Consider the following 26,548-nt stretch of genomic DNA (forward strand, 5'->3'; position numbering starts at 1 on the left):
ATCAATCAACAAGAATATAAGGATGTTGTTTTAGGATAAATCTTGGCTTTTGACCAACAGGTGGATCTAATTCATATAAATAATTTTTTTTTTTTAAACCAAATATTATAACTGACTTTTTCATAACAAACAAGTCAAATAAAGGTAACTCATGCTTATTATGTAATCTACATCCAATATTCTTTGATTAAAAATAAGACTAAAATACACTTTTGACTTAACGTTTGTGGTGGGCCTTTTTTGTAATTCTGGGCTGGACTGATTCCTGCCGTGTTATGGCCCAATAGTTCTAGGGTAGGAGAGTTGGGACTTCCTTGACTGAAACTCACCCCAAGCCAACTTGTGCACAAGTTAGGACCCCTTTGTTGGGACCTTAGTCATGTGCCCACGGCAAAAGATGCTGTCACAAAAATGTTATAGCAAGAGGGTATAATATGATTTAAAATATATATATATATATATGTTTGCTATCAGCCAAAGACAATGATTAAACCATTCTCTTAGTAAAAGGGGGAAAGAACACAGTAATATGGGTACGGCAGAAATAGATTAATAACAACGATAAAAGAAAAGGAAACAATATTAATGTTTGATAAAGAAAAGAAAGAATAGTTAGTCTGCCGTGCTTGGTTTCTTAAGAGATTTAAGTTCGGGAAGGGAAACACCCTTCAATGTGGGCAATCTCACGGGGGAAATCCTGCCACAGAAATTGCTCACTTTGAAAAATGGGCCTAGATGACTTATCTTCAAATTCTTACTAGAGAGTAGGCTATTGAGAGGGAAAGAAGGGAATAGCTTATTGGTGCATGCCTTTACTACACTTCTTGTTTTCTTACTCTCTGTTTTTCCCTTCACTGTCCATTTTTTTTTTTTTTTTGATTTCTAGGTTACCTCTTTTCTTTCTTTTTTTTTTTTCTTTTTTTTTTTTTTTGCTTCTTTTCTTTCTCGGTATTTCTTACTTATTTCTCTCTGTTATCTCTTGTACTTGCCCTCCTTCCTGTGCACAGCCAAGGCCCTTTTATACTACCTACTATGATGGGTTTTACTATTTTACCCCTCAATTACTTTTGTCTAGGTGTGGGTGTCCTTCCTAGACCACCCATTAGTTTGTCAACTGCCCAGCCATCATCACTTCCTTGTGCTAGCCATGCCACATTACATTCCCAGACAAAAGAGTGTTGTTTTGTTTTCTTGCTCTCCATAGCATTCCCATCCGGATAAGGGTTGGGCATTCTCTCTTACTAACTCCTATAGCATGCACCTAGTGATTCTAGCTTATCTTTCCCTTTTTTGGATGGTATGTCATCCTAGCGGGACATTTTCCCCAAAAGAGCTAGAGCAGGAACCCCAAAATAGACTTCCCCCTTCTCCTCACCGCTAAACCATACCCTCTCTTACCTCTAACCCATGGCCCACCACTCCCGTATTGGCTGGGTACAAGTGGGTGGTGCCTGAGCCTTATGCGTGCTCCACTTCCATGTGAGTCCAAGGCTTGTTTGTCGTTCATGCGTTTGCCATGGCCTATGGACTTCTCTAGTCTTTGCTGCTCGTTCTGCCACTCATTCTTAACCTCTTGTGGTGTGGATGAGTTACTAGGTCTTCGTTCTTTGTATCTTGCTTTCTCCCTGGGCTGGGTTTTGCTTGGGCATGGGCCTTTCCTTCTTCAATCTAGCTCTTGTGTTTTTTGTGGGTCGGCTGACACTTCTGCCACTCCGCCTCATTCCCTTTTACTTAGTTCATGTAGCCCAATACTACTGCTGGGATTGTTCTCATACTATTTTGGGCTTCCTTAGCCTATTTTATTCCTTTGGGCATCATCGGCCCGCTTCATTCTTTTGGGCATCCTCAACCCATTCTAATCCTTCATTCTCATAGGTTTTTGCTAAATCTTTCGGGATTCCCCGGCCCAATTACCATATCCTTTACTTTCAAGGTTTATTGTCCTCTTTACCAACCTCATTTACTAATTCTTTCCTTTGAGCTCCTTTGGCCCATTTTTACTTGCTTTCTATTTTTCATAATTCTCATGGGTTTACTACTTCTTTCTTGGACTCCCTTGGGCCCGCTTGCTTTCTTTGGGGCCTTTTGACTATCTTACAGGCCCATGGACCATTATTCCTGCCATTCGAGGTTAATAGTTTTCTTCTCACTTTGCTAATTCTTCTCCCTTATCATCTCCCATATTGTTGGGCTTTTTCTTGTTATTGGGTCTTCTTGCCAAAGTGGGCATCAAAAATGTTTGAGGCTATTTTCATTTTACCATTTACATTTTAAAAAACCGTTAATAAGCATGCATATGAGTCTTTGTTGTCAGCTCTTATTCTCCGGTTTTCGTATTGGAATAAGGAGTTAATGTTCATTTTATTTTGTCTCTTTATGTTTAATTTCATGTTTATATTAGTCATGTCATTCATTTTTGTTAGTAATCTGATTGTTATATGTCATTCATATTTAATTATTTCATGTAATACTATTTCTAAAATACCGTGGAATATAGGAATTTTGTCAAGCAAAAAAAACGTATTTTGGACAGTTATATTACTAGCGTAAATGAACGGTAGAGCCAATATTGTAACGAACTCTAATATGAGTGGCCAAAATGAAAATTTGAAAATGTAAATAGCCAAAATGAAATCTCAAATTTTATGGGTCAAAAGTATACTTTAATCTAAAGTATTGTATTCCCAATTTTTTTTAATTAAAAAATAAACAAAGAAATCATTTTGGTGTAACTAGATATATAACATCTAGGTAGCACCCAAATTTCATAGTCCGAAATGTTTAACCTATTTTGATGTTCACAAAAAGTAAAAAATACACACACCACATAGACACAAGGTTTCATTGTGCACAATCACATGAATAGGCTAGGTGACCTATTTGTTTTGAGTCCTTGGACAATTTAAAATTTTTGAGAGGGCCAAATATAGTAATTTTGGAACCAATTTTTTAAATCCATTTATAATTTGAGGTCGTTTTTTCTATTATAAGTTCCATCAATCTTTGAGGTATTGGTGGTCTGTCCACGAGTTGAAAATATTTCTTGAGATAGTTGACAATATTAGCTTGCTTAGTTATTAATAACTAAATTGTATTTCTTTATTTATTTTTTTAAGGAAGGAGCCATAGTTGTGGTTCAATTGTTCATTTTCATTTTTATGATATAATTTTTTAAAAACATACTATAAAAGCATTTAGAAATATATTAGAAAAAAAAAAATTGAGGCTAAGAGGGGCCATAGCCCTCCTTGTTCTAAACATAAATCCATCCCAAATATTGATTATTTATTTCAATTTTTGTGCGGTTACCAAGGAACCTGTAGTTCAATTGGTATCTACCGCCCTCTCCAATCCAATATTCGTATATTGTGGGTTCAACCATCTCCCCACTCCCCTCCTAAAAAATATTTGTGTGGCAATAATTGGTAGTTAACATCCGAGTTCTGGAGAAACTGAGTCAGATGGGGCTCGAGCATGTCATAGGCTTTTTTGAGGTTTGTGACTTGGTGAGTCCATAACTCGGAGGTGGACCCCGCAGTTTGAGGCAAGCCATCAATGTAGGGTAAAGGAAGCTCTACTAAGTTTATCAGTGGCAACAAAATTTGGGAGGCTTTGAAATGTTTTTAGGGGTGGAGATGAAGGAAACTTTATGACCCTTTTGAGCTAAGAACTTGGAGAGCTCAAGATATGGAATTATGGGGCCATAAGCTAGCCATGGAAATATTGCTACGTGAAGCTTTTCTTCGCTAGCCATTTTTATGTGTAAAATGGAGATAACTCTCAATGAAGTTCTGGCTTTCTCGCATGGTTATGAAAATGGTTGTTCCCTCAGCTTTTTTAGGCTCTCTCTTTAGGGACTATCCCAACAAGAAGTAGACTCATAGAAGTGAATCAATTAGAAGATAAACTGTCTTCTTTAATAAACACTGCCCTTATTTCGGTATTGTCCCATACTCCAATAGCAAAGCTATTAAGCTAACTTGGTTTGGTTTCCTCCTACGTAAGCCACAATGGTGAGGCTTGTGCTGACTTATTAAAGGCCTGTTCTACTTAATTAGTTTTGGACCACAACACTATTAGTCAGCTTTAATTGGTTTTACTGATGGCCTTTAGCTTAATTGGTACCTCTCCTTGGATTTTTTTTTGAAAGCGTACCTGTATCCAACTCGACTTGTTAATCAAGCCTTTATAATAATATTTTAAACTCTATTTACTCATTTTCAGTGCATGTTTATACTAAGTTTATATTAATTTTTTTGTATTGTAGATGAAAATATTAAAGACATTACTAGTCAACTTAACGAGTAATTCTTAAATGCAATGTTTTTAATGTCGGATCTATTACTAATATTGGGAAGTGTTTTGTAAGTTCACTATAGATTTTATTCCTAATTATTTAATTATTTTTCTTTGCCTAACATGCTACAATTTATTTTTTAAAATGTATATATTAATTTTTTTATATTTTGTATTAACATTTTTGTTTTAGCTTTTAAGCTCATTGCTTATGTTTAGCTTTTTAAAGGTCTCAATTTTTTAAAGCACATTATGCTATTTTCAAATTTTAGCAAATAAGCAAATAAGGTTCCAGTAAAAAGCTAATCGAAAATGCACATTAGTTTATAGATGATTTAACTTTATTTCATGTTTTATGTGGAATTATTAGACTAGCAGGCTACTAAAATTAATTTTCAAACTATAGACATAAAGATTTATTATGTATTATTCAACTTTTATTTTTGAGTGTTTTCTTTGTTCATTTATTTGTATTTAAAGAACTATAAAAATAAAAAATAAAAAATAGGCTACAAAGTATTTGAAAGTTTTTTTTTATTGGTATGTGAAAAGAAAAGGTCGTCAACCCAAGTTGGTCCAACTAGACCATCAAAGATCAGGTAAGGGCCATATGCCATAATGTTTTTCTTTTCTTTTTTTGAGATAATTTGATAGTTAGGGATTTGAGGATTTGAACCATGAATGTCTCCATTAAAATAATAAGAGTTGCTAATTGAATTACAAGACTTTTAATTATAATGTTTCTAGAACTTTCCTTTTAGGAAATCCCCTTAGGGATGTTCATATTTCTTTGGCCAATGATATATTGTATGATTTTGTTCAATGATATACTCTCATTTAGTAAAAGAAAAAAAAATGATCTTTTAAATCAATTTGGAAGAATTTTTCTAATCCATTACGTAGTAATTCATAAGACTTTTAAAATGCATTTTGATCATTTATTAAATCTTTTTTTTAATAATATTTATTAAACCTTATAAGCAAGTAACATAATTTTTTCATAAGTCATATGATGAAGATGTATTATATGTATTGGATTCAATAATAATAATATCATTAATCATTCTCACTATTTTAAAAACCAGACCAGACTGGCCAGTTCAACTGATTGAACTAGAAACCAAACATGGAACCGTCTGGTAAACACTGGAATCCGGTTCCTTTTTCGGTTCTTTGACTGTTTTAGTTTTTAAAACCATGATCATTCTACATAAGGAAACTAATTATAATGCATCACACAAGTGGTACTGGTAAGTCCAAGATCCTTCTTATTGCAGAGCAAGACTATAGTAATTTGTGAGGACATGCTTATTAAAAGACACGAAAATGTTAATTAACAAACAAAATGATGTCAAATAATACTTTACAATTTTTTTCATATTTTATGAAGGAGGTAAGCTGTGATTAGAGTAACATCACTTTCACATTAACCTATTATTGACACAATTTTTATTATGTTCCAATTACTGTAAGCTACTTTTAACAGTTTTAAAAAATATTCACTAAACTTATTGTAAAAACATAATCAAGTAGACCACGGTCTAATAAGACAAACATTTTGCCTTATGGAGCATATGTTATCCAATTTACACTGCCAAGAGGATTAAACCAAGCAAATTTGGAGGAGAAGTGATTCCTTTTTCATTGACAGAGGTTAGGAAATACAACTTAATATAGAATCATGGTACTAATTGAAGAACTGACAGGTAACTAATTAGTAGACATATTTCGATCTCCTACATAACCCAAATCTTTCTCAAATATCTACCAACCTTTGTAGCCTTTTTCTCTGTTCAATCCAGGTATAGCTTGGCAGGGATTTGTTGGACTTGGACTTCCTCCCCAATCATCCAACCAAGTAGTGGCAGCACTAGAATGGATTCAGCTGTCTACATACTTAATGAGAAACAGGACTAAATGCAAATATAGTCATTGGATAGAAGTTATTCACAAGTAACCAAATAAAAGTACGTTTTTAAAAATGAATCCAAAAAAAAAAGTCTTTTATTAACACTCAATGAACGATAAGCATCATGGCTGGAATCAGTCAAGTGCAAAAGTGCATGAATTTAATGTGTTCTTGGATCTTAGGGAAAGGAAAGTTAGACTCTAGCTATGAGCTGTTATGCAAGTATACGTTGTGTGTTTGAGTGTTTTTATGCTCTTGCGGAAGAAACTCTATCAATTCCAAGTTTACCCAAAAAAAAACTAATAGAGAGAGAAGTGAGTAAAAGTGGTGGGCGACAGATAGAAGGTGAGCACACACAATTCAAGCGTGGGCGGTCCATGCAAGAAAAACAACTTGTGTGCTCACTCTCTTCTGTCGCCCTTCAACAAATTACTTTAAAACTATTACATATCAATATACATGTTCCTAAAGTGTGTAAACAGAAAAAGGGAGAGAGAGGGAGAGTGTGTGAAAGTGGTGGGCGACAGATAGAGGGTGAGCACACACAGTTCAAGCATGGACAGTCCATGCAAGAAAAATAACTTGTGTGCTCACTCTCTTCTGTCACCTTCCCATACAAACCCTTTCACTATATTAAAACGACCGATTGATTTGGTTGCACCAAAATAACCCATCTTCCAACCACCTTGCCCAAAGCATTACACTTATTTATCACATGGAAAGAAAGAAGCCCTTGATTTGGTTGTATGAAGAAATGATGGCTTTTGTGACTTTATATATAGGTGGTGGAAAGGGTATGGAGAAACACTAACGGAATATATGTGGTTTAAACTTTTGTAAGTATAATCAGTTAATCACAAACAATAAATTAATATGTCATTAATTCATTAGTTGACTGATAACATTGCCTTTTAGCTCTTATTGGCCCCTCTTAATTACTAGTTTAATGATCATTAGCTTCCCATAAACCTTTTTTTTTAATCTTACAAAGCTTGAGCTTAGAAACTACAGGTGAAAAGGTGATTAGTTTCCATCATCAACCAACAAGAATATAAAGGATGCTATTTTGGGATAGAGTCAGGATTTCGACTTAAGGGGTGTCTAACGCCGTCATCAATCAACAAGAATATTAGGATGTTGCTTTGGGATAACGCAAGGATTTCGATTTGGGGGGTGTCTAATGCCTAAATCTTTTTCTTTTTTTTTTTATGAAAATTTAAAGTTACATTTATTTGATATTAACAAAATAATTTTTTATAAATTTTTTCTTTTGGAAAAAAAAACTATTAAATCTAGTTTTTTCATAATTAACAAATCAAATAAAATTCATACTAATTCTTTAATCTATATCCAATATTCTTTGAATTAAAAAAACAAACTAAAATACACTTTTGACACTTAAATTTTGGGATTATTTGTAAATGAGTCTTTGATGTCAGCTCTTATCCTTCGGTTTTCAAATTGGAATAAGGAGATAATGTTCATTTTTATATTGGTCATGTGGTTCATTTTTATTAGTAATCTAATTGTTATATGCCTTTCATGTTAATTATTCCATGTAATATTGGTTCTAAACTAAATACTTTGGGATTCATGAATTTCATTGTTGTAAGCAGAAAAACATATTATGAACAATCATATTACAAGAAAAAATGAACAACATAGCCAATACTGTAACAAAATCAAATATGAATGACCAAAATGAAAACAATCTCAAATTTTACGGGCCAAAAGTATAGTTTACTCTAAAATAATTTTATTCCCAAAAAAAAAAAAAAAAAAAAAAAAAAAAAAAAAAAAACAAACAAACAAACAAACAAACAAACAAACAAATCATTTAGGTGTAATCAAATAACAAGTTAACAACATGGTTGATCTAGTTAATAATGTATTACTTTTTCTTTTCTTTTGTAGAAAAATAGTATATTACTTAGTAATTACAAAATTATATGTGTATATATATTGACCTTATAGTAAAAAAAAAAAAAAAAAAACCATGTATCAAACCAAAACTTTTGGGCATGGGTGATGTAAAGCGCTTTTCTTTTTTTTTTTTCTTTTTTTTTTTTTAAGAAGGAAGACCATGAACTTATATTATGAAAATCCAACTAAATCAGCAGGGATGACAGAAGAGCTTTGTGGTGGAACATTTTCCATCCACATAATAAAGTTTGAGATATGCACAGCATACCTAGTAAGACTGTGAGCAACCTTATTACCTTTCCTCTTAACATGAGAATAATGTAACCTTATTATGTAAAGCGCATGTTAGTGGATTATTATTATAGCTATAATAATAATCCATTAACTTTTTAAGAGTAAAATGGTTGGCTAACTTTAAATTATTGGTCCAAAAATACCCTTATTATTATTTTTTTTTTTTTTTTTTTTGAGAAAAACAAACCATTTATGAGACATTGGAAAATAAATTAATTTAATTTATTAGATATGTAACCCTATATAAAGACAAGCAGTCCATCCATTTGGATTCCTAAAATTTGTCAATTTAATACAAGAAAATCCACCATTTTGGCAGTTCATCACTCCCCATAATGAGAATCTGAATAGATGATTGCATATGCTAGTGCTGATGCATATAAACAAGCATGGAGATTTAAATAAGTTGGTCAATCTAATTGAGCCAATAAGAGTTTCAATACGTGTCTAACATTATTGGACTTGCCCTCTTTGAATCAAAGGCCATGGGAATTAGGAATATAGTTTCAATTGTGGCTGTCTTTTTAGAAGGAGAAAGAAACATTAATGCAAAGTGTGCTTAACAAAGTAGCTTACAATAGAAAAAACATACTAATTTTTCTCTCCCTGTAGTGATCTTAATCATCCAATGTGTGATTGAGCTTCACAAAGTTCTGGGCAACAATATTATTGTAAATGATACGTTGTGCCCCCACAAAGATTACCATGGCACAAAGGAGCATATTGGTATCTATGCTTTATGTTTATTAAACAAAAAAACAGTACCAAGAGCCATTGAAATTGCTTATCACTATTGGTTAAAGGATATGTAGGTGGAAAGACGTCATGCCTATTCAACATTAATTGGTCATTGCTGAGTATATATCTTAAGTCTGGTTTGTTTTTTGATAGATTTGATGCTTTTTTAACACAAAATGTATTGAAATATATTAAGGTAATTGAAAGTCTAAAGGGAATTTTAAGCATTAATTACTCTGAGATTCGTAGCCCTAAAAGCTAAATATCAATGCCATCGGAGTGGAAGGAGGGTGCCAATAAGGTCCTCCATTGTTCTGTTAGTCGTCTGAATATCTTTTTCCGTTGACATTTTTTATATTATGGATTAGAACAATGGGACATTATTGTATTGAGGGCTTGAGGTTATATGTTTGTTTTGGTTTAAAAAATTTCACCATTATTGCACTCACGTGTTCTGTGTACATGTGTGTTGTGTTCACTCATAATTTTTGCCCCTTAAAATGAAATTTGTCTAAGTTTTTTTTTTTTTTAAAGAGTTTCACAACTTATAGCATCCGCTTTTGATAATAGCTCTTTATCATCAAACCAAGACACCAATTAGTTTTTGGTGTAGGCAAGAGTTAAACCCCAGATCCCTTATTCAACCATCATAAATTTTACCAATTAAGCTAACTGGAACTCACCAAATTTGTCTAAGTTAACCATGAATGATGAACCAGTACTTAAGGTCGGTCCAATCTTAGCTAAAAATCGACCTAAAACAAGAAAAGAAAACAAGCCCAAGAACCAAGACCAAACTTGATAATTTTTTCTCTTCATAATTTTTTGATGCATCACATACATGATGATGATGATTATTATTATTATTATAAACCATTCATTTAATTTATCTACTTTCAATTTTGTCCAAAATGAATATTTATTATAAAACTTTATAAATGAATTGATATATTTTTCTATTTTATATATATATATATATTTATATATATATTATCATTTTCTCTTATTTCCACCTTACAGACAAACAAGCGGAGGGATCTATTCATCATCTTCTCGAAGAAAACAAACAAAACAAAAAAAGAGGTGGGGGCTTTAGAACTCCATTTTCTTCCCTTTAAATTTTTAAAACATCCAAAAAGGGAAGGGGATGTCTACTATATTCTCCACTCCTCTCCACTACCCCTCTATTATCCACTCATCTCATCTCCCCCCAAACTTCCAACATATTTTCCTTTATTTTTCTAATGTGGGACTTGTAACACTTCTTAAAACATCTCTTTTATTTGTTGACAAAGACAATCATAATGTCTTCCTCCTTTCTTTCGATATGGGACATGCAATGCTTCTTTTTAAAACTTTTTCAATCCTTTTTCTTTAATGTGGGACTTGCATGTTCCTTAATTATTTATATTTTATCATTTATAATATTATCATGGTCAAACCTCCGATTGAACTCCAATTCGACCTTGAACCTTGAACCTCTCATTTTTTTCCATTTCTTTTAGCAATCTGATTTTTTTTTAAACATTGAACGCAACACAGTTGTCTATAATAGTCTAGATAACCAATAATTATTTCATGTATCAATTATATACATTCTCCTTATAACAAATCACAATATGTGGGTCATATCCATCATGAGAGACACAATCTAGAAGAGAGAAGATGTATATATTCAAAGCATAAGATACTTTCATGTATGTAACGCCCTAAGCCATTTGGTTACCATTGTGTTTGGTGAGCGAGATCCTAGCTATTATAAGGGGATTCATGTCCCATTAAGCCTACAAAAAACTTCAATTCTGTTAAGGCAATTTTCTTGGACGTAGTTAAAGTTATTTTGTAACGCCCTTGAATTCGGTGTTTCAAATAGCTTTTGCATTTCAACAATGGCTGTACAAGCGGCATAATTCTCGTTACAAAAAAAATTCTATAAATTATTTTCTATTAGAGCAAGACTAAGGTACAGTACTTAGGTGTTATTCCTTAGGTTTCCTTTTTAAGATTCTGCCATATGAATTTTTTTCTCATGGGATGGAAGTTTATTTTTTAGTTAAATAGCCACATGGCTAAATATTAAAAGGGGAACCTAAGGAACAGTACTTAAGATACTGTATCTCAGTTTTATCCTTTCTATTAATGTGTGCTTTGTCATAGGTTTGTAACTTTTCAAGATCTATCCAGTACCAAGCAATAGAATGTAGTTAATCCTTCCAAAAAAATTATACTATAAATAAATAAATAAATAAAACGTAGTGATAAGATAATATTCTCATATTTTTAAATAATGTTTAATAGTGTTTGGAAATTTGGGGAGAGGGAAAAGTAGACGGGTATGGATGGAAAGGAGAGGAGTAAAGGGGAATGGTTACTTCTTCCCCTTAATTATTTGGATGTTTTAAAATTAAGGCAAAAGTGCAAATTACACATGCTAACTTTGTCCTGCGATTGATGATTCTCACCCATGTAGTGCATTAGTTTTTTACTGCAGGTCCCTCTTCAGAATTTTGAAGAAGCTCGTATCAATTATATTTACCACAAATGGAATCAATACCCCATATCATCAAATCCTGCCAGTCAGTTTTAACATCATTCACTAAGCAAGACCTCAAAACAACACTCCATATCCTTTTTGTAAACAAGTAAATGAAAAATAATTTTTATCTTCACATGTCCTCGACAAAAGTAGCAAAGAGTATCCCCAGTAAAGCTCTAGTACTTTATTAACTAGAATCTCCTTTTGTTTTAATGAGAGACTGTCACATCACTCACTAGCTAAATAAAAGGTGGAGATTAAAACTCACTACCACTTACTATTGTATATTTAAAATAAAAGGACATGTCTAATTAAAAAAGTATTGGAAGTAAGCCAAACCCGTTTTTTATTGCCAACCATCCTATGAAGAAATGTCAAAGGATATAAAGAGGAAACCATAGCAGTTTCCAAAATTGTTCCCAAAATTAGCAATTGACCACACTACCTTGTCCCTTTCTATCAGCTCAACCAAAAACGGTTTACTTTGAATGGAGACTAATCCTCTAACCTAGCAAGCCTCCAATACCATCTCCTATTGCTTTGAAGTTTTAACTATATTAACTTTTGCATCAAAGCACTAGCAACATCATAGATGATTCTAAAAACCTACTTTTGGTAAAGAGCACCCGCTGTCATGATAAAGGAAGATATGGGAGTCGTACCCAACTTTAAAGCTTAGGAACTCTCTAGCAACAACCCCTTAATTTCAATAGCTTCCTCTATCCTCATCTACAAGTCTATGGAACTCTGGCAGTCCAAAAAATTTTATCTTTTAGCAAATTTCCATGCACCCATGTCACCCAAAGATGCCAAATATGCTTCTACACACCTACTTAGCCTACTTTACTCCAATCTTCTATCCTCTTTAATACTAAATCACCTTCCCTTTTAGGGGTGCAAAGTTGCTTCCATGACACCTCAAAGTAACCACTGCTACCCTCCTAAACTTTCCAAAGAAATGAATTGAACTTTTGGTCATTGGTTTTAAAAACTTTTTTGGGGAGTATAATGTTGGAGCAATAATATTGAATACTATGGAGGGCTGATCGCAAAAGTTTGAGCCTCCCAAGCCCAACAAAAGAAAGTTTATTGACTGCCCAAGATGATATTGTAACAATAATCTTGTCAATTAAAGGCTTGCATTGCAATCAGTAGCAATGACCTTATGAGAGATCAGAGGAAGCCTCAACTATCTCATTGGCAAGGAGTCTTCTTTGAATTGCAAATTTAGGATTTTTATGTTTCAAACTAGGAGTAATCTCCGCACAGAACACTTCACTTTTGCGCAGATTCACAGAAAACCCGCAACTACATCTACATGTTTGATTAAAGGCTAAGATCATGCAAACTTTCCTTTTCCTATGGAATAAGGCTAAGAAATGATAAGAAATACTAAAAGGAAGAAACTCTGCCAGAGTGTGCTCCATTAAGACAACCGGTTCATATTGACTAAGACTATATCAAGCTTCTTTACAACAAATTTCTCTGCATCCCTTTATTGCTCCATGTATAGAAGCAGCCTACGTAAGGGTAGTCCTCTACCTCAATGTTACATTTGCACAGCTCAAAACCTGTTTCAAAGGAAGATAAAACTCCTACTTCCCCCACTTACTTTTTCACAAGCAGATTTACATTAAAATCTACCATCAATATCCATGGCAAAGGTGTGTTTGAGCCTGAAACACCTCCAAGTTCTTCCATAAGCCTTTCCTTTCCATAACATTATTTGAAGTGCTTTTCCCATTGATACAACAATGCATAGCTTGAGAGGGCCAAGAAATAACTTCTTTGCTCCGAAATTCCTAAATATGCCCAAGATCATACAAGTAATTGTTAACCGTAAACACCCCATTTTGCAACCTTTCATCTCGCCATTCTCCACTTTCTCAAATCTAGAGGTAAAACAGTAGTTTTAGGTTTGAAATTTTTTTTTATTAATGACCTTAAACATAAAATTCATATCATAAGTAGTCAAAGAGTAATTTCCCAAAAAATTGGCCTCTTTCAATATTCAAAATGATGCTCAAATCACTAGGTTATATATAATTTTACACACACACACACACACATATACATATATATATATATATATATATTGGCCTCTTTCAATATTCAAATGATGCTCAAATCACTAGGTTATATATAATTTTATATATATATATATATATATATATTGTTAATGTTTAAATTTGATTGGTTGATCCATGATCTTAACATAGACCGGCATGTGTAGGATAATCAAAGATCAATTCTGTAAAAAGATTAATTAATTTTAATTAAAAGACAAAATCCTATTGGTGATAATTGTTTAATTATGGTAGTTATGTGAGCATACAATTATTCCATGCGGGTAATGTTCTTTTTTGATGAATTTAATTAATTAAATATAAATAAATATAATCAATTAGATTTTGATTATACTTATGTATATTTAATTAATTAGATTTTTTTTTTTGAGAAATTAATTAGATTTTCAATAGTACAATTAATCAATCTAATTATAGTTGCAATAGTATTTATCTTGTTTAATTGAATAGTGTATTTATATTGTTAAATTAATAAATCTAATCAAGAGGGAAACTAGCAATGCCACTAAGCCGCACAATCTACTAGTTCACTTTCGTCTAATTGCATTGCATATGGCATCTCTAAAACTATTCCTGAAATAATAGGAGCACATTTTTCTTTATTTTTTAATAATAAAGCCGGAAAGCTCCACACACACACAAAAAAAAAAAAAAAAAAAAAAAAAAAAAAAAAAAAAAACACCGAAAGCTCCAATAAGGCAGGTAAGCATTATAGAAGCTAAAGAGAGAGAGAGAGAGAGAGAGAGAGAGAGACATTGTAACTCTACTTTCATGAACAAAAAGCACAAAAATGCAACATGTGCAGCTTGGGTACAAAGTAACCAACAACCACATCATCGTGCTCAGACTAGAGGAGGTAGGATAGGATAGACACAGGTGTATGTATATACAAATACCTAGTATTTATCAAAAGTGGGTAGGCTCCTAGTGTTGTCTAAATTGTTTTCTTTAACAGACCTAACAAAGGGAAAAAAATAAGAGGATACAAACTATACCGTAAGATAGGTTCTTATCATGGTTGCTCCAGTGGGATCAGAAAGAAGATGTCTGACAAGGGACATTCTCAGATCATTTGGTGCTATAACAAACATATATAAGGCAAACAATGCCAGGTCTGCTGAGGAGAGAGTGGAGCCAAGAAATCCCTGCCACATCCTGCAAGGAAATCATATCATCAATTATTCCATACCCCATTAGAAATTAAGCCAATCAAGCATATCTTCAACAATAGCTTTTTGTATTTTAAGCTGTAACTATCAGAAAGACAGTTAAAATTGTCATTTCTGTCCTATTTAGTCAGTATCTTTCACCAACATTTACTGACGTTCTATCTTAAAGAAGCCTTTGTAGTATAATAATACTAACTAGTTAATTACTAAAATAAGATCAGCACATTATAGCATTTAATCTAGACAGTCCCTCAGAAGTCCTTGAAAATTATAATCTAAGAAGGGAATCAGGTAGCTTGTTTTTGCAACTCAGCATGAATACACATTTATTGCTGGCATCACTTGCATTGCAAGTTAACCTAATAAACCATCTGAACCATTATTGGTCAGTGTTCACTAACATAACTCCCCGCCGTTTAACAGAAAGAACCACCAATCATCCCTGTGACTATCATTCCACTACCACCCACAATCACAATGAAGATGCCCCTTCAAGCTTATCTTTGAAACATAAAATGCGCAAGACTCTATTGAAGTTCACAATAATCAATCTATTGGCTTCCCAGCCTTTCTCCTTTTAAAAAGGATTGTCTAATAACTCTGAATTATATAGTATGGAAAGAAGCAACAACCATCTCCTTTCTATAGGCTTGGAACAGGATTTTTATAGCCGACTCCAAAGAACCAGGAGCACAGGATTGTTCTTTGCATATGCAACACACACATAAACACAGACATGCACATGCGCGCGCACACACATACATATATATTTCTAGTCACTATTAATTTTGTCATCAACTGGGACATCTACATCATTGTACTTGTAATATACCACAAAAATGATAGAGAAAAATGATCATACCAATTGGGTAAGCGGAAGAAAGTATGAAAGAATGTCCTAATGCCCTCGATATCCAGTTGCAGAATCAGCGCTAATCCAAAGAGAAAGAATGCCCTTTGGCGTTTTCTTTCTTGTGGCCAAAGGGAGTTCCACGCTGAAATAGAAAATATAAATAAAGAAAGTGCAAATTATAAAATCACTGCCCAGAAAAGAAGTAACATCACACAAACTTAATTTATGAATTAGTAGATTCTCAAAAAAAAAAAATTATGAATTAGTACAATTTACATACAGATTAAAAAAAAAAAAAAAAAACTGGTTGATTAATCAATCTTTAGTCACTTGATAGCTAAGATAACCCATTGTCTGCCTCATATGTACAGCAAACAGTGCTCACAATGAGTGCAAGTTTACAAGCTTTATATAATGGAAAATTTTCAAACGAAGAGAAGAAAAAACATATCATAACAGAGAGATGGGCTTCCTTTTAGAAGTGCAATTCTAAGTGAAAGCAGGATAGACGATTCAGTGATTTACTAATACACTGTGAGTAAACATACTTCTCAGGGTCAGATCCACGTATAAAATGCAGCCAATCACCATCATATAATAAGAAGTTATTCAAGGGATTTTATAAAAGAATAAAAATAAAATTGGCCCAAAGAACTGCACATGTGAGGTATCCCTCTAGGAAGTAGAAGGTATTCTGCAATCAATAGCCTCTCCAAGCACCAACTGGAAGGCTGGGAACTGAAAAACAAGAATTGCTAAAAACAATCACAAAAGGGACAAAATTTCTATGTGAACCTAACAATCTCCTGAAATGAGGCCCAAAACCAGTTGACACTTCATAAAAAATATCTTGAAGGTGTAATTGTTAACCAAAGTAAGAAAATGTAATTAAAAATCAAGCTAAAAGTAGTTTTTCCATACATATTAATAATAAACATATGTGGGTGCGTATGCTATATGCAGATATGCCAATGTTTTGATTGCTGAGATATGATCTTTACAATTAAATAAAGAATATGTAGGATACTTATAATTGAATATCTGATGCAAATAAGTATCCAGGAAAAAGAAAAACCCAAAAAAATAAATCTCCATGTACATACCTTGCATCGAGATATTCTCAGTAGATTTTATACAGGTAAGAGTATCCTTAGAATGAGCCTGCTTCAAAATATTTGCAATTACAGAAGCATATTTTGGAGCTTCTGACAAAGATCTCACAACAGAATAACCTGTTAAGTGAAGGTAGAAATATAAGCCCATTCAGTTTGAATAGATTAAAAATGGAATTGTCTAATTCAATTATTTCCTTACCTGTGGCTGGATGCACCATGCTGGCAGCAGCACCAAATGCAAGGTTCTTTTGCTCTGTATTTGGTAAGGATCCACCAACTGGGATATAAGACCATTCCTGAATATCAAAATAAAAGGTAAAATTATGCCCTCAATCCTATTTTAGTTGATAATTCTGCAATCTTGAGAGTACTATTTGGTAGTAGATGCACGAATGTTGATATGTAAAACAGGAATATTGCCAAATACAAATGTACTTTTTAGTAAACATTAGTACCAAGTGCAGCATGAATCCTCATCAGAATGCTTCTTAAAGTTAGAATGTTTTTCAAAATATGTTAATAAAGTTGATACGCAACAACAAGTGATTTGGGAGATAGAATGTGATTCCTTGTGATGTAAATTCCACAAAATCCCTTTGAACTGGTATATGCTTTAGCTATAATAAGTGAACTTCTTTTACAAAAGTGCAAAACTTTAAACACCTTTGGGGTTGAAACACACTATCATGCATATAAAGACGGGAAAAAAGATTAAGAAATGCAACAAGCATTATGCCCAGGTTCTTTTAAAAAACAGATGATGAAGATATGATTGGTCCACTATATGGCAGAGGCAAGAATCCTTGTAATGGCAGTAGATAAAAGGAAATTGTAAGGATGACCATTCATTAAATCAAAATTATAAGCATCAGAGTCTGGCCACAAATACTAACCTCTTCATAAGTTTTTATAATTCGGATCCCCATTGTCTGTAACCTTGAAAAGAGTTTTTTCTTCAACAAACCGAAAGGCATAGCTTCTTTTGAAGCCAGACAAGTTTCCTGCAATTCATTTTCTCCAAATATCTTACACATAATTCTGATAGGTAATACAAGAAACAAAATTGAAATACATTGAGTAAACCTCAAAGAACACTTTTGTTGGAGACATGGGCATGGCATAAAGAAATGTTGGATATTCTGCTTCTAAACATGGAACTTTTTGTTTCATGTAGTCCCTATAGTCCATGAAAACCATGAGGCTGGGATCATATGGATTATTTTCCACCTGAAATAGTAAGAATTGACAGAATTATTGCAACTGCAAAGAAGAAACCAAACTTATTATCTTGTTGTGAAGAAGACAGAGTACAGTATTATAGGAATAATTCATATACAAGTCCAGATTTTCTTCCCAAATTTTTGTAAAACACATGAAGTGTAAAATACAATTGCTTCTTGAGAGAAGGGAATTCACACAATTGCACAACTTGCAGGCAAACACCCACGACTTGTATGGTTTAGGATACAATGAAGAGAAAGATTTGTTTTTTATACAGTAATAATGATGTAGCGATATTGATATCACTGACCACCATAATGCAAGCAACCAGTCAATCAGATCATCTAGATATGTAAATCATCCTAACATATAACATTTTCCATATAGCTTTTCAACAAATGTGGGAAATGAGAAAAGCAGAACTAAGAAAACCAAGTTATAAGACACAAGGAACTTTCTGTAACAAGAAGATCGATGCAGAAAACTGCATTGAATATAATGGCTTAAATAGTATAATCTACATTCCTACCTCAACCTCCACACCGTAAGCTGTTTGGACAGACACCTTTGGACCACCCACCTCATACTGCAACAATTTCCCTGATGCTGCTCCTGACGCAACAGTAGCAAGCCTATAATACCGCATTAGAAGCTTGAAACAGGGTAAAACAGATTAATTAGAGATCCTCGTTGAAACGAAAAGAATATCTCATTGTACCTGCAGGGAACAACAATATCATGTTCACAGGCTACAAGACTGTGGCCATTACTAGCTTCAGCAATCCTTTCCACTCTGGAGCTAAGATATGAAACACCTGACTCGACACACCTAGGAGAAATTAATATAAATCATATAAATATAAAACACCATATCCGCAAGCACCAAGGAGTAGAAACATAACAAATAATAGAAATCATAGCGAGGAGAAATTGCAACCTGTCTTACCTTCTTAACAACTCCTCATGGAGCAAATGTCGACTTACACGTCCATAGGCACGACCAATCAGAATGGGATCATTGTCATCAAGATATAAAATTGTATCCTGCCAAACGTGCTCAATACACCCTTCAAGTCCAAGATCTGAAAATAGAATAAAGTAGGTTCAAATTAAATATGGATGCGAAGCAGATTTTCAAATTTTTTTTTTTCCAAAACTTGATGGATTTTCAACACCATATAGAGTTTTCTGGTAACATGAATGCACTAGTCTCTTAGATTGGGAGCGAATAATAATTACAAGCTTAATTTAAAGAAACCAGTCAAATGTTCACTGGTTCAGCAAGGGCTCATCAAAACATAGCTAGCTAAATTTAAAATCAAAATACAAATCTTACATTCTGCGGGACAAAAGAAAATACATAAAAAAGCTGTGATGGGAACTAAATATGGTAGATAGATAAGATTAGGCTTCGAACAAATCAACACACAAAGATTTGGTTATAAGTAAACATACAATTTCAACATTAAGTCAGTAACATATTACACCAGTTCCCTACTAGAAAAGGAATAGCATACAAATAGTATCACTGAAACTGGTTTTGTTTTCTTAGAACAAAAATGATACCTTTAAATTCATCCTCCCACACGCCATAATTATTCGTAAAAGGGAGGTCTGGACCAATGAGTCCAACTTTGAGTCCTAACTTGGCTGACTCTGCAGCCAGAGCAAGCCCAGCTGGACCGCAACCAATCACGACCAAATCCAGTACATTCTCCCCAACAGAAATAGGTGCTAACTGCAAAAATAGTTCATAGTAACACAAAATTGATGAGGCAAAATTCCAACATTTCATAAGTGAGTCAAAAAGATTCAACATATTGCTACAACTATTAATTCATAAAAAACAGTGTATATACATAGCAAAGAGCACACTTAATTTGTTGAATGGATGAAACTTACACGACCCATGTGAAATTTGTACAAGATATTTTCACTGTGTCATAACGTGATTTGATCTAGTACTTACACTACATGTAGAATTAAGATTAATTTATTTACAACCTAGTTGCTTGCAATCTAAGTAAGACATTAAATACAACGAACCTCATAAAAATTATATTAACCTTAACTAACCTGATTAAAAATGATATTAACCTTAACTAGGATTAGGCTATCTCACAGTTTACGAAGCAAGTTAAGCTTATAAAACATCGGAGAAGTGGTAATTCTTATAACCTTATCAGCGAGTTTAGATTGCTTATCCATGAGCTTTTTTTGCTGCATTTGTACAAAGAGGAGCTCGGACCCACCACCTTTTACATAATCTTCCTGATCAGCAAAACCTTCTTTGAAATTCACAGCCACACATCTCTCACTCCCTGTACTGGCCGCTCTGACTCTCATATAATGCCGGCACAAACCACACCGACGAAATGGGCCTTGTTTTCTACTTAGCGTGATTCTCTGCGACGGAAAAGTAGGCCAAAACGACACCCCCATTGCCGCAAAGTTCCGAGCTCCAAGTCCAACACACTCCATCTTTGATTTCCTTCTTTTTTTTTCTCTCTCTCTCTGTTTCTTCAAGAGCCCGGCATTTAAGCTCTGTTTTTTAAGAAAAGATTTGTTGGGGTTGAGTAGTTTTATGAGAGTGAAGAATCGAAATAGCAAAGAGCAGAGTCTCTCTGAGTCTGACACTCTTTTTTCTCTTTGAGAGAAAATGGGGATAGGGAAGGGTGGTATATATGGTGAAATTTAATTTGCTGAGTTGTACAACTTCAATCCACAGGATGCCACGTGGAAAGATAGGATTGGTCGGGGGGTTTGAAAAAGCTACCCCTTATCAAAAACGAGTCGTTTGTTTCTTTCTTTCGAGTTTCCACTGTGTTCCGGACCCGAAAAACAGGTGCTGCTGTTAGTTTCTCGTGCGTGCGTTGTAGACTTGGTATTTGACACGACATTTTTTTTAATTTATTGAGTCGGTAAATCTGTGTTTGTTCTCGTATGAGTTTATTATTGACATCACTTAAAAAGGTCTGGTTTGTTTTGCGCATCTCATGAGATCCATGTTTTACGTGTTTTGCGTTTCAGCTTTTTTTTTTTTTTTTTTTTTCAGCTCAGCACCTCTTGCACTGTTCATGTAACATGAACAGTATAATCAGGCATATGAACAATAATTTTAAAAGTGAATAGTAACCAAAAAATTATTTTTATTGTTTTCAGTTTTCAACAAAATAAACGGTATTCAAACACACATTAAAAGGATAAGTCAATAGATATCAAATTTTTTATGCTAGACTTTCTCACGACAATTATGCTTCAAGTCATATTTCTTTCGTTACATAATTGTATATGCTTCAAGTATCACTAATGGATTGATGGTCTTAATGCAATTTTTTTTGTATCTATAGACTTTCTCAAGACAATTGTGCTACAGGTCACTTACCAATGTCCTTTAAAATGTTGTGCTTCCAGTCGTATTTTGTCATTATATAATTTTCTATGCTTCAGGCATCACTAATGGAGTGGTGGTTTTAATGCAATAATAATCTCATACATGATATATATGCATTGGATGAAAAATTATCTTATGAGACCATCTCATAAAATACCTTCTCTCATTAGAGAGAGGGGAATCATATATATAATACATGAGATAGCTTTTTGGTCTAAGGTATGATATGAGGTATTTGCTCATCAAAAAAAAAAAAAAAAGATATGAGGATTTGGTTCCATTTTGTTTTTTTACAATGAATGGGAGAGAAGAGAATGACTCAAACCTAACTGCTAGAATAAATGGAGCTATGTTAGCAAGTTACAATACTCTTGCATGTTTGATAGAATATTGTTAAAAAAATAAAAAATAAAAATTAATAGTTTATTCTATTAGTAGTATTTTTTATAAAAATCATAATTTTGATTAAATGGTCATTAAAGTCTCTACAATTATTGTGCCATGTAGGGTCCTTGGGCCTAGAAGTGCATTATTTATTCATATGTTGGGCCTGTGGCCCAAGTCGAGAACAAAGATCCGCCCGGGGATGAGATGTCTTCGTCAAAGGAAATTGCACTGATGAATAAAAGGTGGGGTTTGGTCCTAAAGGCTCCGGAAAGTGTGCTGAGGATGAAAACTACTCGGCCGAGGTCCTGGAAAATGGATTGACAGCAAAGATGGCAATCCTTGAAATTCGTTTGGGGTGGACAAGCACTGCAGAGATATGAGATAAGGATGAACCCCAAAATATCTGGGGATAAAACTGCTGCCTCTGCATTAAATGCATTACAGCTAATCCCCTGGCCGCATTAATGTAGAAGTGATACATGAACAGTGTATTTCAGCCTTACAGCTACTACTTGAAGACTTATGAGAAAGACTAATGGGACAAGTATCAATCCTAACCATCTAGCATACAGGTGGACGGTTGAGGTGAAAAGGGAGTGGAGTATAAAAGAAGAGGAGAAAGAACAATAAAGGGGATCGGAAATTAGAGAGAAGAAATACTGTAGCAATCCACAATCAAATTTGTAACACTTTCTAAGAACATTATATTAGAACTATTGTCCTCGGACTTCGCCGAGGACGTTCTTTCTTCATTTCATAATAGTCCATTTTTATCTTTTTGTCATCAAACCTAACTATAACTTTGTTTGATTAACTAAAGCCCAGTGTTTTAACCCATTCCTCTACAAATTCATTGTTTTGGGCCTCTTAGGCCAAGTCCGTCCACATGATGGGCTAGGAATTCAAGTTCAAGTCCTTACAATTGGCGCCATCTGTGGGAATATTGGTGCAATAGTGAGTTAGACGCTCAACGATGGTAGGATCAGGTCCAAATCTAGCAGAATCTATGGGCTCTCAACATCAAGATCATTTTCGTGAACTTGAGCGAAAGAGAGATCGGAAAGGAAGTATGCACACTACACACACCAACAAGAGTCAGTCTTGAGGTAAAAACCATATCTCTCATGAGGAAAATGCCAGAAACATGCAGAAGGAGATTGATCACCTAAAGAGAAGCTTACGCCAAAAGCGCAAAAGGCGAGCTCCCTCCAACTCTGACTACTCTTCTGATGATGAGGAGGATCAAGACTATAGGCAAAGGTCAAGAACTCCCCCCCCCCCCCGGTGAATCTTTCTTGTATGACGAAGATTACTGCCGTAGTCGCAGAAACAACAATTCGTCTTTGAGAGGCCTGGTGAATGATGCTATGAATAAAGCACTCAACCAACTTTCTAAATCACCCTTCACCCGCTGGATTGAGGAAGGAAGATTTCCTCGACAGTTCACTTAACCCATCTTCACCTTGTATATTAGCAGAACGGACCCTGTTGAACACGTCAGCCACTTTAATCAAAAGATGGCGGTACACTCTAAGAATAAAGCCTTGATGTGCAAGGTTTTTCCGTCCAGTTTAGGGCTTGTGGCGATGAGGTGGTTTAATGGTCTGAGGGCAGGATCCATCAATTCATTTAAGGAACTCACCCAGACGTTTAAGTCCCGTTTTATTACATGCAGTAAGACACCTTGTCCTTTAGCTTCTTTGCTATCTCTGTCCATGAGAGAGGGCGAAACTCTGAAAACATACTTGGACCGATATTGGGAGATGTTCAACGAGATAGAGGGCAATTTTAAGGACATGGCCATTAGTACTTTCAAGCTCGGCTTGCTTGCAGGACACGGTCTAAGGAAGTCTTTGACGGGGAAACCTGTCACCAGTATTCGTCAATTAATGGATCAGATTGACAAGTATAAGAGGGTTGAGGAAGACCAACTGCAAGATAAGGGGAAAGGTAAGGTTATCCCTCAAGAGAGGAGGGATTTCAGGTCGGAACGTTATAACAATAACAAACCCCGGCGATATTTTGCCGGACAATCTGGACCTGCAGCCCCACAAGTAGTAAACACCATGTTTCGAAAACTGGTGCATCAAGTTTTGGAAAAGGTCAAGAACAAGTCGTATTTTAAATGGCCGAACAAGATAAGTGGAGATCCTTCAAGGTGTAATCAAAGCCTCCATTGCCAGTATCATCAGGACCAAGGACATACCACTAAAGATTGTCGAACATTGTGGAACCATCTGGAACAATTGGTTAAGGAGGGGAAGCTGCAACAATTTTTGTACCGACCCAATGGACAAGGAGACTAGTCAAGGTCACAGGGCCCGGGAAGTGCTTCTTCAAGGCCATCATTGGGCACAATCAATGTTATATTTGATGCACCTGGAAGGACTGGCTCTCAACCCACCAAGGTGATGTCTGTGACCAGGTCGCCAACCGAGGACTTAAAACTCCAAGTCGAAAAGAGCTAGATTAGAGATCCGACCTTCATTGAGTTTCTCGGATGAAGATAAGATTGGAACTATCCAACCACATGGTGACGCTTCAGTGGTCACCCTTCGTATAGGGGGGTATGATGTGAAGAGGGTAATGGTGGATCAAGGCAGTTGTGTAGAAGTCATGTATCCTGACTTATACAAAGGATTAAACTTGAAACCTGAAGACCTGACAACTTACGATTCGCCTCTGGCGGGTTTTGATGGAAAACTTGTTGCCTCGAAGGGTCAAATTAGATTACCAGTGCAAGCCGGTTCAAAATTGGTCAAAGTGGATTTCATAGTGGTGGATGCATACTCCCCTTACACGGCCATTGTTGCTAGACCCTGGCTTCACACCTTGGGTGTCGTTTCTTCTGTCAGAAGGTTAAGTATCTGTCTGGAGACCGAGTTGAGGAACTAGTAGGGAACCAAACTATGGCTAGACAGTGTCTCGTGTCTGCAATTCTGCATCAACCAGTAGCTGAGTCCTCAGCCATAGTCAAAGAAGGTTTATAGCAGTCAATGTCTCCAGAATTACCAATGAGGGGGCCTGCTAAGGATGCCAAATGTGAGGATTTGGAGAAATTCCCCATTGGTGACGATCCAGACAAGTTTTTTCAGGTTGGGGCTCAGCTTCCATCTCGGAAGAAGGAAGAGTTGATAGTTTTTCTTAAGAACAACATTGATGTATTTGCTTGGGATACCTACGAGGCTCCGAGAGTGGATCCGAGCTTTATCTGCCATCATCTAAATGTCAATCCATCTGTTATCCCCAGGAAACAACCACCTCGTCGTTCATCCAAGGAGCATTCGGATGCTATAAAGGACGAGGTGATGAAACTTAAGCGAGCTGGGGCTATTAAAAAGGTTTTTTACCCTGAATGGCTGGCTAACACTGTAGTGGTTAAAAAGAAGACGGGAAAGTGGCGTGTATGCGTAGATTTTACAGACTTGAATAAAACCTGCCCAAAGGACCATTTCCCTATGCCTCAGATTGATCAGTTAGTGGACGCCACTGTGGGCCACATTGGAATGAGCTTTTTGGATGCCTTTCAGGGGTATCATCAAATACCTCTAGCCCTGGACGACCAAGACATGACAACTTTTGTTACTCCTGTGAGAAACTATCATTATAAAGTGATGCCTTTTTGTTTGAAGAATGCAGGGGCTACCTACCAAAGGATGATGAGTAGGATGTTTGAACCACAGTTGAGAAAAAACATTGAATTTATATCGATGATATGGTAGTAAAAAGCAAGGCAGAGTCCGAGGATGTTAGTGATCTCGGGAATATTTTTGATATCTTGAAGAAGCACAAACTACGACTTAACGCTTCCAAGTGTTCTTTTGGTATCGGGTCTGACAAGTTTTTGGACTACATGGTCACACACCGCAGAATTGAAGTCAATCCCGACTGGATTAAGGCAATCAACAACCTGCAACAACCTCGGAATCCGAAAGAGGTCCAGAAGCTTACGGGAATGACCGCTGCCCTGAACCGGTTCATTTCTTGGTCAGCTAACAGGTGTAGACCTTTCTTTAAATTGTTAAATAAGTGGAAAGGGTTTGAATGGACCGATGAATGTGCCCAGGCTTTCTAGTAATTAAAAGAATACCTTTCTCGGCCAATGATTATGTCAAGGCTTGAAATGGATGAGATTCTGTTCGCTTACCTTGCCCTTTTTATAATATATTATAGATAAATAAATGGATGTCAAGTTTTTTAAAAATCATATTTCCCAAATAAAGATTAATTGTTAATATTAAATGATAGTGTCATTGTATATTTGTTAACTACCAACTGTTTTTTTAAGGGACTACCAACTCTTTTAACATCTTCCTCAACCAAAAAAAAAAAAAAAAAATCTTTTAAAATAAAATAAGATGTCTTCATTTTATTGATTTTTTTTCTATAAAAATATAGATAGTTTTTTTTTTTAATGACAATTTTCACTCCACCATATCATGGCAAAGTTTGATTAGAAGAAAATGGCAAGATGAAAACCTTGTCATTTCGTAAGGGTTCAATGTCGTTGGAAAGTGGCAAGACAAGCACGAGCAACAACAACCACCCCTAAAACCAAACCAAAAGCAAATCGAGATTAGATCACCAAAGAAATTGTGTATTTGTAGGTTGTGGTAGCGAGCAAGT

The 26,548-nt window shown here is 34.9% G+C and overlaps 2 protein-coding genes across 5 annotated transcripts; one reads left to right on the forward strand and one right to left on the reverse strand.

Annotated features, from left to right (window-relative positions):
• Positions 1 to 13,089: 13,089 nt before the first annotated feature.
• On the reverse strand, positions 13,090 to 20,789 carry LOC115976084 (lycopene epsilon cyclase, chloroplastic). Of its 4 annotated transcripts, none has more exons than XM_031097184.1 (12): positions 20,320 to 20,789; positions 19,708 to 19,879; positions 19,088 to 19,223; positions 18,860 to 18,970; positions 18,671 to 18,773; positions 18,004 to 18,147; positions 17,814 to 17,921; positions 17,120 to 17,216; positions 16,909 to 17,037; positions 15,815 to 15,947; positions 14,779 to 14,938; positions 13,090 to 13,498 (listed from the first exon to the last, which is right to left on the reverse strand). In XM_031097184.1, the coding sequence occupies exons 1-12, from the start codon at positions 20,620 to 20,622 to the stop codon at positions 13,343 to 13,345; spliced, it is 1,752 nt and encodes a 583-aa protein (XP_030953044.1). In that variant the 5' UTR covers positions 20,623 to 20,789; the 3' UTR covers positions 13,090 to 13,342. The 4 variants fall into 4 exon arrangements, with proteins under 4 accessions (XP_030953044.1, XP_030953046.1, XP_030953045.1 ...); XM_031097186.1 differs by lacking the exon at positions 13,090 to 13,498 and adding an exon at positions 13,501 to 13,588; XM_031097185.1 differs by lacking the exon at positions 13,090 to 13,498 and having other exon boundaries at positions 14,527 to 14,938.
• A 2,650-nt stretch (positions 20,790 to 23,439) lies between these two features.
• On the forward strand, positions 23,440 to 24,228 carry LOC115968070. Its single transcript, XM_031087272.1, has one exon. The coding sequence runs from the start codon at positions 23,440 to 23,442 to the stop codon at positions 24,226 to 24,228; it is 789 nt and encodes a 262-aa protein (XP_030943132.1).
• Positions 24,229 to 26,548: the final 2,320 nt, after the last annotated feature.

The sequence above is a fragment of the Quercus lobata genome, chromosome 2, assembly GCF_001633185.2.
Source record: "Quercus lobata isolate SW786 chromosome 2, ValleyOak3.0 Primary Assembly, whole genome shotgun sequence".
In the NCBI taxonomy this organism is placed as follows: Eukaryota; Viridiplantae; Streptophyta; class Magnoliopsida; order Fagales; family Fagaceae; genus Quercus; species Quercus lobata.